The 10,992-nt window shown below is 48.1% G+C and overlaps 1 protein-coding gene across 1 annotated transcript; it reads right to left on the reverse strand.

Annotated features, from left to right (window-relative positions):
- Positions 1–1,604: 1,604 nt before the first annotated feature.
- Positions 1,605–10,550, reverse strand: LOC121566603 (choline transporter-like protein 1; the record flags this gene model as incomplete). The annotated part of the gene is made up of 3 exons (XM_045220772.1): positions 1,605–1,917; positions 2,248–2,416; positions 10,365–10,550. Coding segments are annotated over 3 exons (524 nt in total), but the record flags the coding sequence as incomplete, so codon positions are not given.
- Between the last annotated feature and the right edge of the window lie 442 nt (positions 10,551–10,992).

Genomic DNA, 10,992 nt, shown 5'->3' on the forward strand with positions numbered 1-10,992 from the left:
AAAAAGTATTTAGTCAGCCAGCAATTGTGCAAGTTCTCCCACTTAAAAAGATGAGAGAGGCCTGTAATTTTCATCATAGGTACACGCCAACTATGACAGACAAATTGAGGAAAAGAATCCAGAAAATCACATTGTAGGATTTTTTTATGAATTTATTTGCAAATTATGGTGGAAAATAAGTATTTGGTCACCTACAAACAAGCAAGATTTCTCGCTCTCACAGACCTGTAACTTCTTCTTTAAGAGGCTCCTCTGTCCTCCACTCGTTACCTGTATTTATGGCACCTGTTTGAACTTGTTATCAGTATAAAAGACACCTGTCCACAACCTCAAACAGTCACACTCCAAACTCCACTATGGTCAAGACCAAAGAGCTGTCAACGGACACCAGAAACAAAATTGTAGACCTGCACCAGGCTGGGAAGACTGAATCTGCAATAGGTAAGCAGCTTGGTTTGAAGAAATCAACTGTGGGAGCAATTATTAGGAAATGGAAGACATACAAGACCACTGGATAATCTCCCCTCGATCTGGGGCTCCACGCAAGATCTCACCCCGTGGGGTCAAAATGATCACAAGAACGGTGAGCAAAAATCCCAGAACCACACAGGGGACCTAGTGAATGACCTGCAGAGAGCTGGGACCAAAGTAACAAAGCCTACCATCAGTAACACACTACGCCGTCAGGGACTCAAATCCTGCAGTGTCAGACGTGTCCCCTGCTTAAGTCAGTACATGTCCAGGCCCGTCTGAAGTTTGCTAGAGTGCATTTGGATGATCCAGAAGAGGATTGGGAGAATGTCATATGGTCAGATGAAACCAAAATAGAACTTTTTGGTAAAAACTCAACTCGTCGTGTTTGGAGGACAAAGAATGCTGAGTTGCATCCAAAGAACACCATGCCTACTGTGAAGCATGGGGGTGGAAACATCATGGCTTTGGGGCTGTTTTTCTGCAAAGGGACCAGACGACCTGATCCGGTAAAGGAAATAATGAATGGGGCCATGTATCGTGAGATTTTGAGTGAAAACCTCCTTCCATCAGCAAGGGCATTGAAGATGAAACGTGGCTGGGTCTTTCAGCATGACAATGATCCCAAACACACTAAGGAGTGGCTTCGTAAGAAGTATTTCAAGGTCCTGGAGTGGCCTAGCCAGTCTCCAGATCTCAACCCCATAGAAATTCTTTGGAGGGAGTTGAAAGTCTGTGTTGCCCAGCGACAGCCCCAAAACATCACTGCTCTAGAGGAGATCTGCATGGAGGAATGGGCCAAAATACCAGCAACAGTGTGTGAAAACCTTGTGAAGACTTACAGAAAACGTTTGACCTGTGTCATTGCCAACAAAGGGTATATAACAAAGTATTGAGAAACTTTTGTTATTGACCAAATACTTATTTTCCACCATAATTTGCAAATAAATTCATTAAAAATCCTACAATGTGATTTTCTGGATTTTCTTTTCTCATTTGTCTGTCATAGTTGACGTGTACCTATGGTGAAAATTACAGGCCTCTCTCATCTTTTTAAGTGGGAGAACTTGCACAATTGGTGGCTGACTAAATACTTTTTTTCCCCACTGTATGTGAATTATAATGACATAGGGCAAAGAAAACTAAGTTTTGACATACATTTTGTAGCGCCCTCTTGAATTGCCCCGTTTCTCTCAACATTCTAGAGCAGTGCGTGAACACCCTACATACTCTGCCTTTGAACTGATTGTGAATGTAAGTGATATAGCTGAATGAGATTAAGGACGTACTTTTCCTTTCAGCTGGTTGTGGATGTAGGTGAGGATGAGGCGAGGGATCTCCACCAGGGTGATGATGAAGGAGCCTTTGGCCACGGTGCCCAGGTGGTAGCGGGCAAGACGCAGCATAGACGACACGATGGGGGTCATGGGCAGTTGAGATTTATTCCTGATGTCCACCACAGGATAGAGGAAAAGAAGAAGAGTTGGAAATAGTCCAATTAACTGATACAGGACAGACTTGGGTTTAAACAGTATTATCCGTGCAAATAGACCAATAAAGCAGGCATTGTACTGTAGCTAAGATGGGCGTACTTTGCACTTTTGGGACAATTCCATTGGTTCAAATGCACCAGGCAATCAAGTGCAGCTAACGTATTTGACAGAAAAAACAATATTTTGGACCCAGGTATGATACGGGATATTTCCAAGTAAACACATCACAAGCATGCCATTACATTTCATCACATAGCATTTCATCACAACACTCTCTCCTGACCTGGTGAAGTAGTAGGTGACCACAGCTCCAGCCACGGTCATCTGCTGGCAGGCCAGGATGAACTGACTGATCCAGATGAGGCCCACAGCGTGGTACCACACCATGTACTGGAGTGGACCTGACATTTGATACTCCACCAACCCTGTCTCCTCACTCTGCACAGGGCTACCTGTAGGGGTTACACACAGACAGGGTTAGAGGTCGCTCTGCACAGGGCTACCTGTAGGGGCACACAGCTAAGGTTAGGGGTCAATCTTCTCGTTCTTTACAGGGTTCCCTACAGCCAGGTTTAGGGGTAGGCTGATCTCCTCTGATCTGCAAGGCATTCAAGGATCATGATTTTGTGCCTGGAAAGCTCCTGATTTCAAAAAAATTATATTTTCATTCATAAATTGATTGGAGTCAAATATAATACAGCAAGATGGCACCATTTTGCAACAACAAACACTGCAGCTCGGATGAGTTTGATGGACTCTCTTTTTTAATGTTATCTAGTTTATCAAACTCTAATCTGAATAACATCCAGGAAGAGCTAAAAAGGTAGGCACAGGAAAATATTAGGCAGACAAATTGTACAAAAACATGACGCTTGGTTGTATTTGACGTTGCTCTGGTGTTGTTGTTGATGAGGGAGAATATGAATGTAGTGGGTAGATTTCAGAGACCTTTTCTTTGACTGTGTGCCCGAGCTGCCACCCACAGCACCAGACTGACCCAAGAATCTAAATAAGAGTGGGTGTCGAGTCATACCACTCTAGCTGTGCGCTTTCACTTCCAAAATGTCACAGGACTACATAGAATTAGGAATTAGAATACTAGAATGGACATGAACCTTCTTATGATGGTCCTAATGTCACCCATGTTGGTTAGCCATGGTTTACCAGTGCTGTGATAAGATAGTGTATAAAACAATGAATGTGAAGAATTGATCTGCACTGTATGTGTGTTAACTAGCCAGACAGTAGGTAGAGGAATGTTTCCATTAATGTTTCTAATTAACTGCCAGTATGCCAACATTCCATTCAAACAATGCAGTCAATCCACAGTCCTACACTGGCTCAAATCAGTTGATGATGGGCCTTAGACAAGTTGTAAATGCAACAAGTACTGATATTGTGCATGGTTACATGCACACAATAAGACAATTATTGTGGATAGTCAGATTAATACACTGAACAAAAATATAAACGCAACAATTTCAACAATTTTACTGAGTTACAGTTCATGGATTTCACATGACTGGGCAGGGGAGCAGCCATGGGTTGGCCTGGGAGGGCATAGGCCCACCCACTGGGGAGCCAGGCCCAGCCAAACAGAATATGTTTTTCCCCACAAAAGGGCTTTATTACAGAAATAAATACTCCTCAGTTTCATCAGCTGTCCGGGTGGCTGGTCTCAGACAATCCCGCAGGTGAAGAAGCCGGATGTGGAGGTCCTGGGCTGGCGTGGTTACATGTCGTCTGCGGTTGTGAAGCCGGTTGGACGTACTGGCAAATTCTCTAAAATGACGTTGGAGGCGGGGCTTATGGTAGAGAAATGAACATTCAATTCTCTGGCCAAAGCTCTGGTGGACATTCCTGCAGTCAGCACGCAAATTGCACACTCCCTCAAAACTTGAATCATGTGGCATTATGTTGTGTGACAAAACTGCACATTTTAGAGTGGCCTTTTATTGTGCCCAGCACAATGTGCGCCTGTGTAATGATCATGCTGTTTAATCAGCTTCTTGATATGCCACAACTGTCAGGTGGATGGATTATCTTGGCAAAGGAGAAATGCTCAGTAACAGGGATGTAAACCCATTTGTGCACAAAATTTGAGAGAAAAAAACTTTTTGTGCATATGGAAAATTTCTGGCCTCTTATTTCAGCTCATGAAACATGGGACCAACACTTTACTGTCATGAGCCTCTCACTCCACCGGGTTACCACCTTAGTTTTCTTCCACTCTGCTCACCACTCTCTCTACTCAGCCTAACTAGCTCCACCTGTCCCTGCTCTGCTCGGCTCTAATTACTCTGCCAGCTGCGCTGCATTACCCACTAACCTCTCCCAGTATTTATAGCCCTGTCTTTCAGCTCTCCTTTGTCAGATCGTCTGCAAAGCTCACACCCGAACCTGTTTGCTCGCGCTTCTGGCTCACCCTGGTTTTGTGACCCCGGACCTGCCTGGTTTTGGATACTCTTCTGCCTCAGGAGATCCAGACCTGCTTCTGCCATTACGACTCCTGACTACTCTTCAATCCCGGTAACTCTGACCAGCCTTCTGCCTTGCTACTACGTATTTTGGATTTCCCTTGAACTGTACTGCTGCCTGGTTTCATTCCGCCCCGTTGTGTCTGTGTTTCCCCCCCCCAGGACTTCTGGACCACCAACCACCGGCGTCATCGGACGCATCGCTGCCACTGGGGGAGGCACAGACCCAGCACATCGGACGGGATAACCCCTGAGCCTCACTCACTCCCTACATCCCTTTCCCTTAAGTTTAAATAAACTTTCTGGTGTGACGCAATTGTGGTCCTCTTGTCGTCTGTCTGAACCGCTGACAGTACGATCTGACCATCATGGACTCAGCGCACACTTCCCCGACATGGAAACCGAAGAGCCTGAGCAACCCACCGCCATGCTACGCCTGGAACACACTGAGAGAGAGCTAGGCCGCATGAGCGGCGTCATCTCCTCTCTGCTTCAGGTCGGCCACCAACAGCATCAGCAGTTCCAGCAGCACCAGCAGCAGTCCCAGCAGCAGCAACAACAACCGCCATGATCATTCAACTCTCACCAACCTGACCCCAGCCAGTCTGCCCACCAGCCCTGCCCCCGAGTTACCTGCCCCGGTCATTGCAGCCGCTGCTCGGAACCCAAGATTGGAAACCCCGAGCGGTTCAACGGCGATTCAACCCAGGTCCGGCCATTCCTGACTAGCTGCCGACTTCAGTTCTCCTTGCAGCCAAGGACCTTCGCCACGGAGGGGGCTAGAGTTGGGTATGCCATCACTCACCTGACGGGCCGAGCTCGACTCTGGGGAACAGCAGAGTTCGAACGTCAAACCCCGCATGTGCAACCTTCGACCTGTTTGCTGAGGAGATGCTGAAGGTGTTTGACCTGGATTCACCAACCGCAGAGGTCTCGTGAACTGTTCAGTATTCGACAAGGCAGACGACAGTCGCAGACCATTCCATCGACTTCCGAACCCTGGCTAGACGAAGTTCTTGGAACACACCATCGTTGGTGGACGCGTTTCTTCCATAGTTTGGCTGACTATATCAAGGACGAGTTGGTCTCCCATGAACTGCCTTCCACTCTTGATGAAGCCATCGCACTGACTGTCAGGATCGACAGAGGGATACAGACCCGTCGTCGTGAGAGGGGGGCGCCAAGGTCCACCTACTACCGGCATTCGGAGAGATCCGACTGGGCTCCTGTCATCTACTGCCACTCACCCAGGTCAGCTTGACTCAGTCTGAGCCTATGGAGATTGGGCGAGCCTCTCTCACTCCTGCAGAGCGCCAGCGACGCTTCACCTCAAACCTCTGTCTCTATTGTGGAGGTGACGGACATCGTGTGGTAACCTGCCCTTTAAAGGGCCGAAGCTCACCGGGCATAGGGGGAGTCCGGTTGAGTTCAATGACCATCCAGTCCTCCGACCGCAAACCCCTGCTGCAAGTTCACCTCCGCCTCTCTGACTCAACTCACACCCTGGCTGCTCTGGTGGATTCTGGCGCCGAAGCCAACATAATGGACATCAAGCTGGCACGCCAACTGGGACTGGAGAACCTCCGTTTGACACCTCCTATTCCTGCCCGGGCACTGGACGGACACTTACTCGGATCGGTCACCTCATGTCACGGCCCCGGTCTCGATGGGTCTGTCCGGAAACCATCAAGAAACTATCCAGTTTCACCTGCTCCCCTCTCCAGGCCAACCCCTCATCCTGGGTTACCCATGGCTCCGCCGGCACAACCTCAGCTCGACTGGGTGACCGGGGTGATCAGGGAGTGGGGAGAGGACTGCCACCGAACCTGCCTGCTTGCGCCGCACTACCCTCGGCCAGTACCTACTAACTCCGCTCCTGACCCTCCAAGGACCCTGTGTCGATTCTGCCAAGTCCCTGCATCGTTGCAGCTCTGACCTGGGCTGTTGAGGAACAGGTGCTGGAGGCTCTCCGTAACCAGCCAGGTCCCAGCACTTGCCCAGCTGGACCGCCTTTTGTCCCCGAAGACCTGAGGTCCCAGGTCGTTCAGTGGGGGACATGACTCCCGCCTAGCTTGTCACCCTGGCTCCACCCGCACTTACAACCTGCTCGCCCAGAGGTTCTGGTGGCCTCTCTGAGGAAGGATGTACGGGAATTCGTCCAAGCCTGCCCCATCTGCAACCAACACAAGTCGTCCTGCCAGCCCCAGCCGGATTGCTGCAGCCCCTGCCTGTGCCCAGGAGTCCGCTGGTCCCTGCTGCGCCTTGTCCTCCTCCTCCACGGCTCGGCCGATGGTGGTCTGGTTTACACCGTCCGCCGCCTGCTTCGGTCCAGACGGAGGGGGTAGGGGTCTCCAGTACCTCATTGACTGGGAGGGCTATGGACCTGAGGAAAGGACCTGGGTGCCAGCTAGTCGGATTGTGGATAGGACTCTCATCACCGCTTTCCACCAACGGCATCCTGATCAACCTGCAATCCGTAGGGGCCGCCCCAGAGGGGTCTCTAACCGTCCTGCCCGCCGGCTTCCTGTCCTGTGCCTGATCCGGTCTCGGGACCTGTCCCATCTCCCCGACCACGGCCCTCCGGCTTCCTCCGAGGATGAGGACGTTCACTGGGACCGCTCGGAGGAGTTCTAGCCCTCCTCCGGCTCCCCTCCGCCCGCGCGTGGTGTTGCTCTTGGGACTTCTGGGGCCGTCCCTTGGGGGGTTCTGTCATGAGCCTCTCACTCCACCGGGTTACCACCTTAGTTTTCTTCCACTCTGCTCACCACTCTCTCTACTCAGCCTAACTAGCTCCACCTGTCCCTGCTCTGCTCGGCTCTAATTACTCTGCCAGCTGCGCTGCATTACCCACTAACCTCTCCCAGTATTTATAGCCCTGTCTTTCAGCTCTCCTTTGTCAGATCGTCTGCAAAGCTCACACCCGGAACCTGTTTGCTCGCGCTTCTGGCTCACCCTGGTTTTGTGACCCCCGGACCTGCCTGGTTTTTGGATACTCTTCTGCCTCAGGAGATCCAGACCTGCTTCTGCCATTACGACTCCTGACTACTCTTCAATCCCGGTAACTCTGACCAGCCTTCTGCCTTGCTACTACGTATTTTGGATTTCCCTTGAACTGTACTGCTGCCTGGTTTCATTCCGCCCCGTTGTGTCTGTGTTTCCTCCCCCAGGACTTCTGGACCACCAACCACCGGCGTCATCGGACGCATCGCTGCCACTGGGGGGAGGCACAGACCCAGCACATCGGACGGGATAACCCCTGGAGCCTTCACTCACTCCCTACATCCCTTTCCCCTTAAGTTTAAATAAACTTTCTGGTGTGACGCAATTGTGGTCCTCTTGTCGTCTGTCTGAACCGTGACACTTTACATGTTGTGTTTATATTTTTGTTCAGTATATAATAGCTTGTTTAAAACATTTACATGCTTTGCAAAAATAACGATTTCCCTAATAATCCTGTTTACATGGACACATTTGAAATCAGGCTACTTGATGGGACTTAAATAAATGCAGAAAAATAATCTATCAAACTAAAGGTTCTACCAGTGACCATGTTATTTTTGCGAAGCCTATTTGATTCGGAGTTCGGACATATCAAATTTGTATGTGAAAACTATTTCTAAAATGCATACTTTCAGCTTTTCCGAACTCACTTCACTCACGGATAAGAGAGAGGCTTGCGCTATCAGTTCTGGCACATGCGCACATCAAATACACAGCTGGAATGCCGATTAAGCTGTTTACATGTCCTAATAATTAGAAACATTAGAAAACCAGGTGTATTCGGCGTATGCTTACTTCGATTTTGACCTTACGCCGATTAAGATAAGCCGAGTAAGGCGTATACATGCCTATTTCAATACTCTGCCTACTGCCATAATCCGTTTAATATCAAATTATTAGTGTGCATGTAAATGTACTCCTATAATAGCACTGACAGCTTTAAGAAAACAAAATCTGAGACATTTATGGTCCGTTTACATATAAAATCAGCAAAAAAAGAAATGTCCTCTCACTGTCAACTGCATTTAATTTCAGCAAACTTAACATGTGTAAATATTTGTATGAACATAACAAGATTCAACAACAGACATAAACTGAACAAGTTCCACAGACATGTGACTAACATAAATGGAATAATGTGTCCCTGAACAAAGGGGGGGGTCAAAATCAAAAGTAACAGTCAGTATCTGGTGTGGCCACCAGCTGCATTAAGTACTGCAGTGCATCTCCTCCTCATGGACTGCACCAGATTTGCCTGTTCTTGCTGTGAGATGTTACCCTACTCTTCCACCAAGGCACCTGCAAGTTCCCGGACATTTCTGGGGGGAATGGCCCTAGCCCTCACCCTCCGATCCAACAGGTCCCAGACGTGCTCAATGGGATAGGGATCCGGGCTCTTCGCTGGCCATGGCAGAACACTGACATTCCTGTCTTGCAGGAAATCACTCACAGAATGAGCAGTATGGCTGGTGGCATTGTCATGCTGGAGGGTCATGTTAGGATAAGTCTGCAGGAAGGGTACCACATGAGGGAGGAGGATGTCTTCCCTGTAACACACAGCATTGAGCTTGCCTGTAATGACAACAAGCTCAGTCCGATGATGCTGTGACACACCGCCCCAGACCATGACGGACCCTCCACCTCCAAATCGATCCCGCTCCAGAGTACAGGCCTCGGTGTAACGCTCATTCCTTAGACGAAAAAAACGTGAATCTGACCATCACCCCTGGTGAGACAAAACCGCGACTCGTCAGTGAAGAGCACGTTTTGCCAGTCCTGTCTGGTCCAGCGACAGTGGGTTTGTGCCCATAGGCAACGTTGTTGCCGGTGATGTCTGGTGATGACCTGCCTTACAACAGGCCTACAAGCCCTCAGTCCAGCCTCTGTCAGCCTATTGCGGACAGTCTGAGCACTGATGGAGGGATTGTGCGTTTCTGGTGTAACTCGGGCAGTTGTTGTTGCCATCCTGTACCTGTCCCGCAGGTGTGATGTTTGGATGATCAGCTGTCCGTCCTGTCTCCCTGTAGCGCTGTCTTAGGCGTCTCACAGTACGGACATTGCAATTTATTGCCCTGGCCACATCTGCAGTTGTCATGCCTCCTTGCAGCATGCCTAAGGCACGTTCACGCAGATGAGCAGGGACCCTGGGCATCTTTCTTTTGGTGTTTTTCAGAGTCAGTAGAAAGGCCTCTTTAGTGTCCTAAGTTTTCATAACTGTGACCTTAATTGCCTCCCGTCTGTAAGCTGTTAGTTTCTTGACGACCGTTCCACAGGTGCATGTTCATTAATTGTTTATGGTTCATTGAACAAGCATGGGACACAGTGTTTAAACCTTATACAATGAAGATCTGTGAAGTTATTTCGATTTTTACGAATTATCTTTGAAAGACAGGGTCCTTTTTATACAGACAATGTGTATAAAACACGTGTAAAATGTATTTATAGGACAATATTTTAGGTTGACTATAATTCCATTACACAATTTCTGATGCATCACATACCTTACTTTTATTTTCCTGCATAAGTAAAGGCAGGAAATACATCACGTGCCTCTACTGCCATTCATTCTAATTAAACTGGTTTTGGATTTCTCCCTGACCAAGATGGCTGCCATTTTCACCCCATTATGGAACTGTTTCATTACATAGCCCCTTTAGTAATTTAATAGGATCTCTATGGTTAATCATCACATCACTAGCAGGGTGAAAATAACCAAATACAGTCTCCAAACTTTCCTTGTGACGCAAGTCCACTACCTTATTCTTTTCTGGGGCATAAAATAATTGATACAAATCTGCAAAAATAAATTGTATGCTAGCCAAAATGGTCTATTTAGACGTAAATATCTCGATGAAAGGGGAAAATAAAGACATTAACAAAAATGTCTGTTTCACAATGTGACAAAGTTGTATTCTATTCTGACCTGTGGTTCCGAGGAAGAGGAGCACACCGAGCCAGGACACCCAGAAGAGCATGAGGCTGAGGAAGGTCCAGAAGGGCTGCAGGGCCAGCAGGGGCAGGTGAGTGAACACCTTTGCCTGCCACGTGAACAGGGTGATGGTCAGCGCCACGGCTTCCTCATGAAGAACAGTAGCAGCAGCAGGATAACCTGAAAATGGGATATAGGATATGATGTATATATGCTGGGTATCAGTTACAGGATAGGGATGTGAATACATTTATTCAGTGCTAATTATCAAATGAAGATATGAGTATGTAGGAATGGTGGGAATGCAGTGTTTTCCACTAGTGCCGACTGTCGGCTAAACAGCAGATTCCATCTCATTTTCAGCTGGCTACTTTTTACACTTATTTTAACTAGGCTACTTTCAATTTGATAGTCAGAAAAAAAGCTAGCTGAGCCCTCTCCCGCTAGAATGAACGATATGCATCTTTTCACAAAGCGAGCAATGACAGGGAAACACTGCTGGTTTAACTTAACGTCGCAAAAATACGCCTGAGCAGAGGTCCCACTTTCATTTTTTCAGGAAAACGGAAGTTATGTTAAATACTGTATCCCTGAAAACCAGAAACATCCGCTTTCTGTGACA

The sequence above is a fragment of the Coregonus clupeaformis genome, unplaced genomic scaffold, assembly GCF_020615455.1.
Source record: "Coregonus clupeaformis isolate EN_2021a unplaced genomic scaffold, ASM2061545v1 scaf5901, whole genome shotgun sequence".
Lineage (NCBI taxonomy): Eukaryota > Metazoa > Chordata > Actinopteri > Salmoniformes > Salmonidae > Coregonus > Coregonus clupeaformis.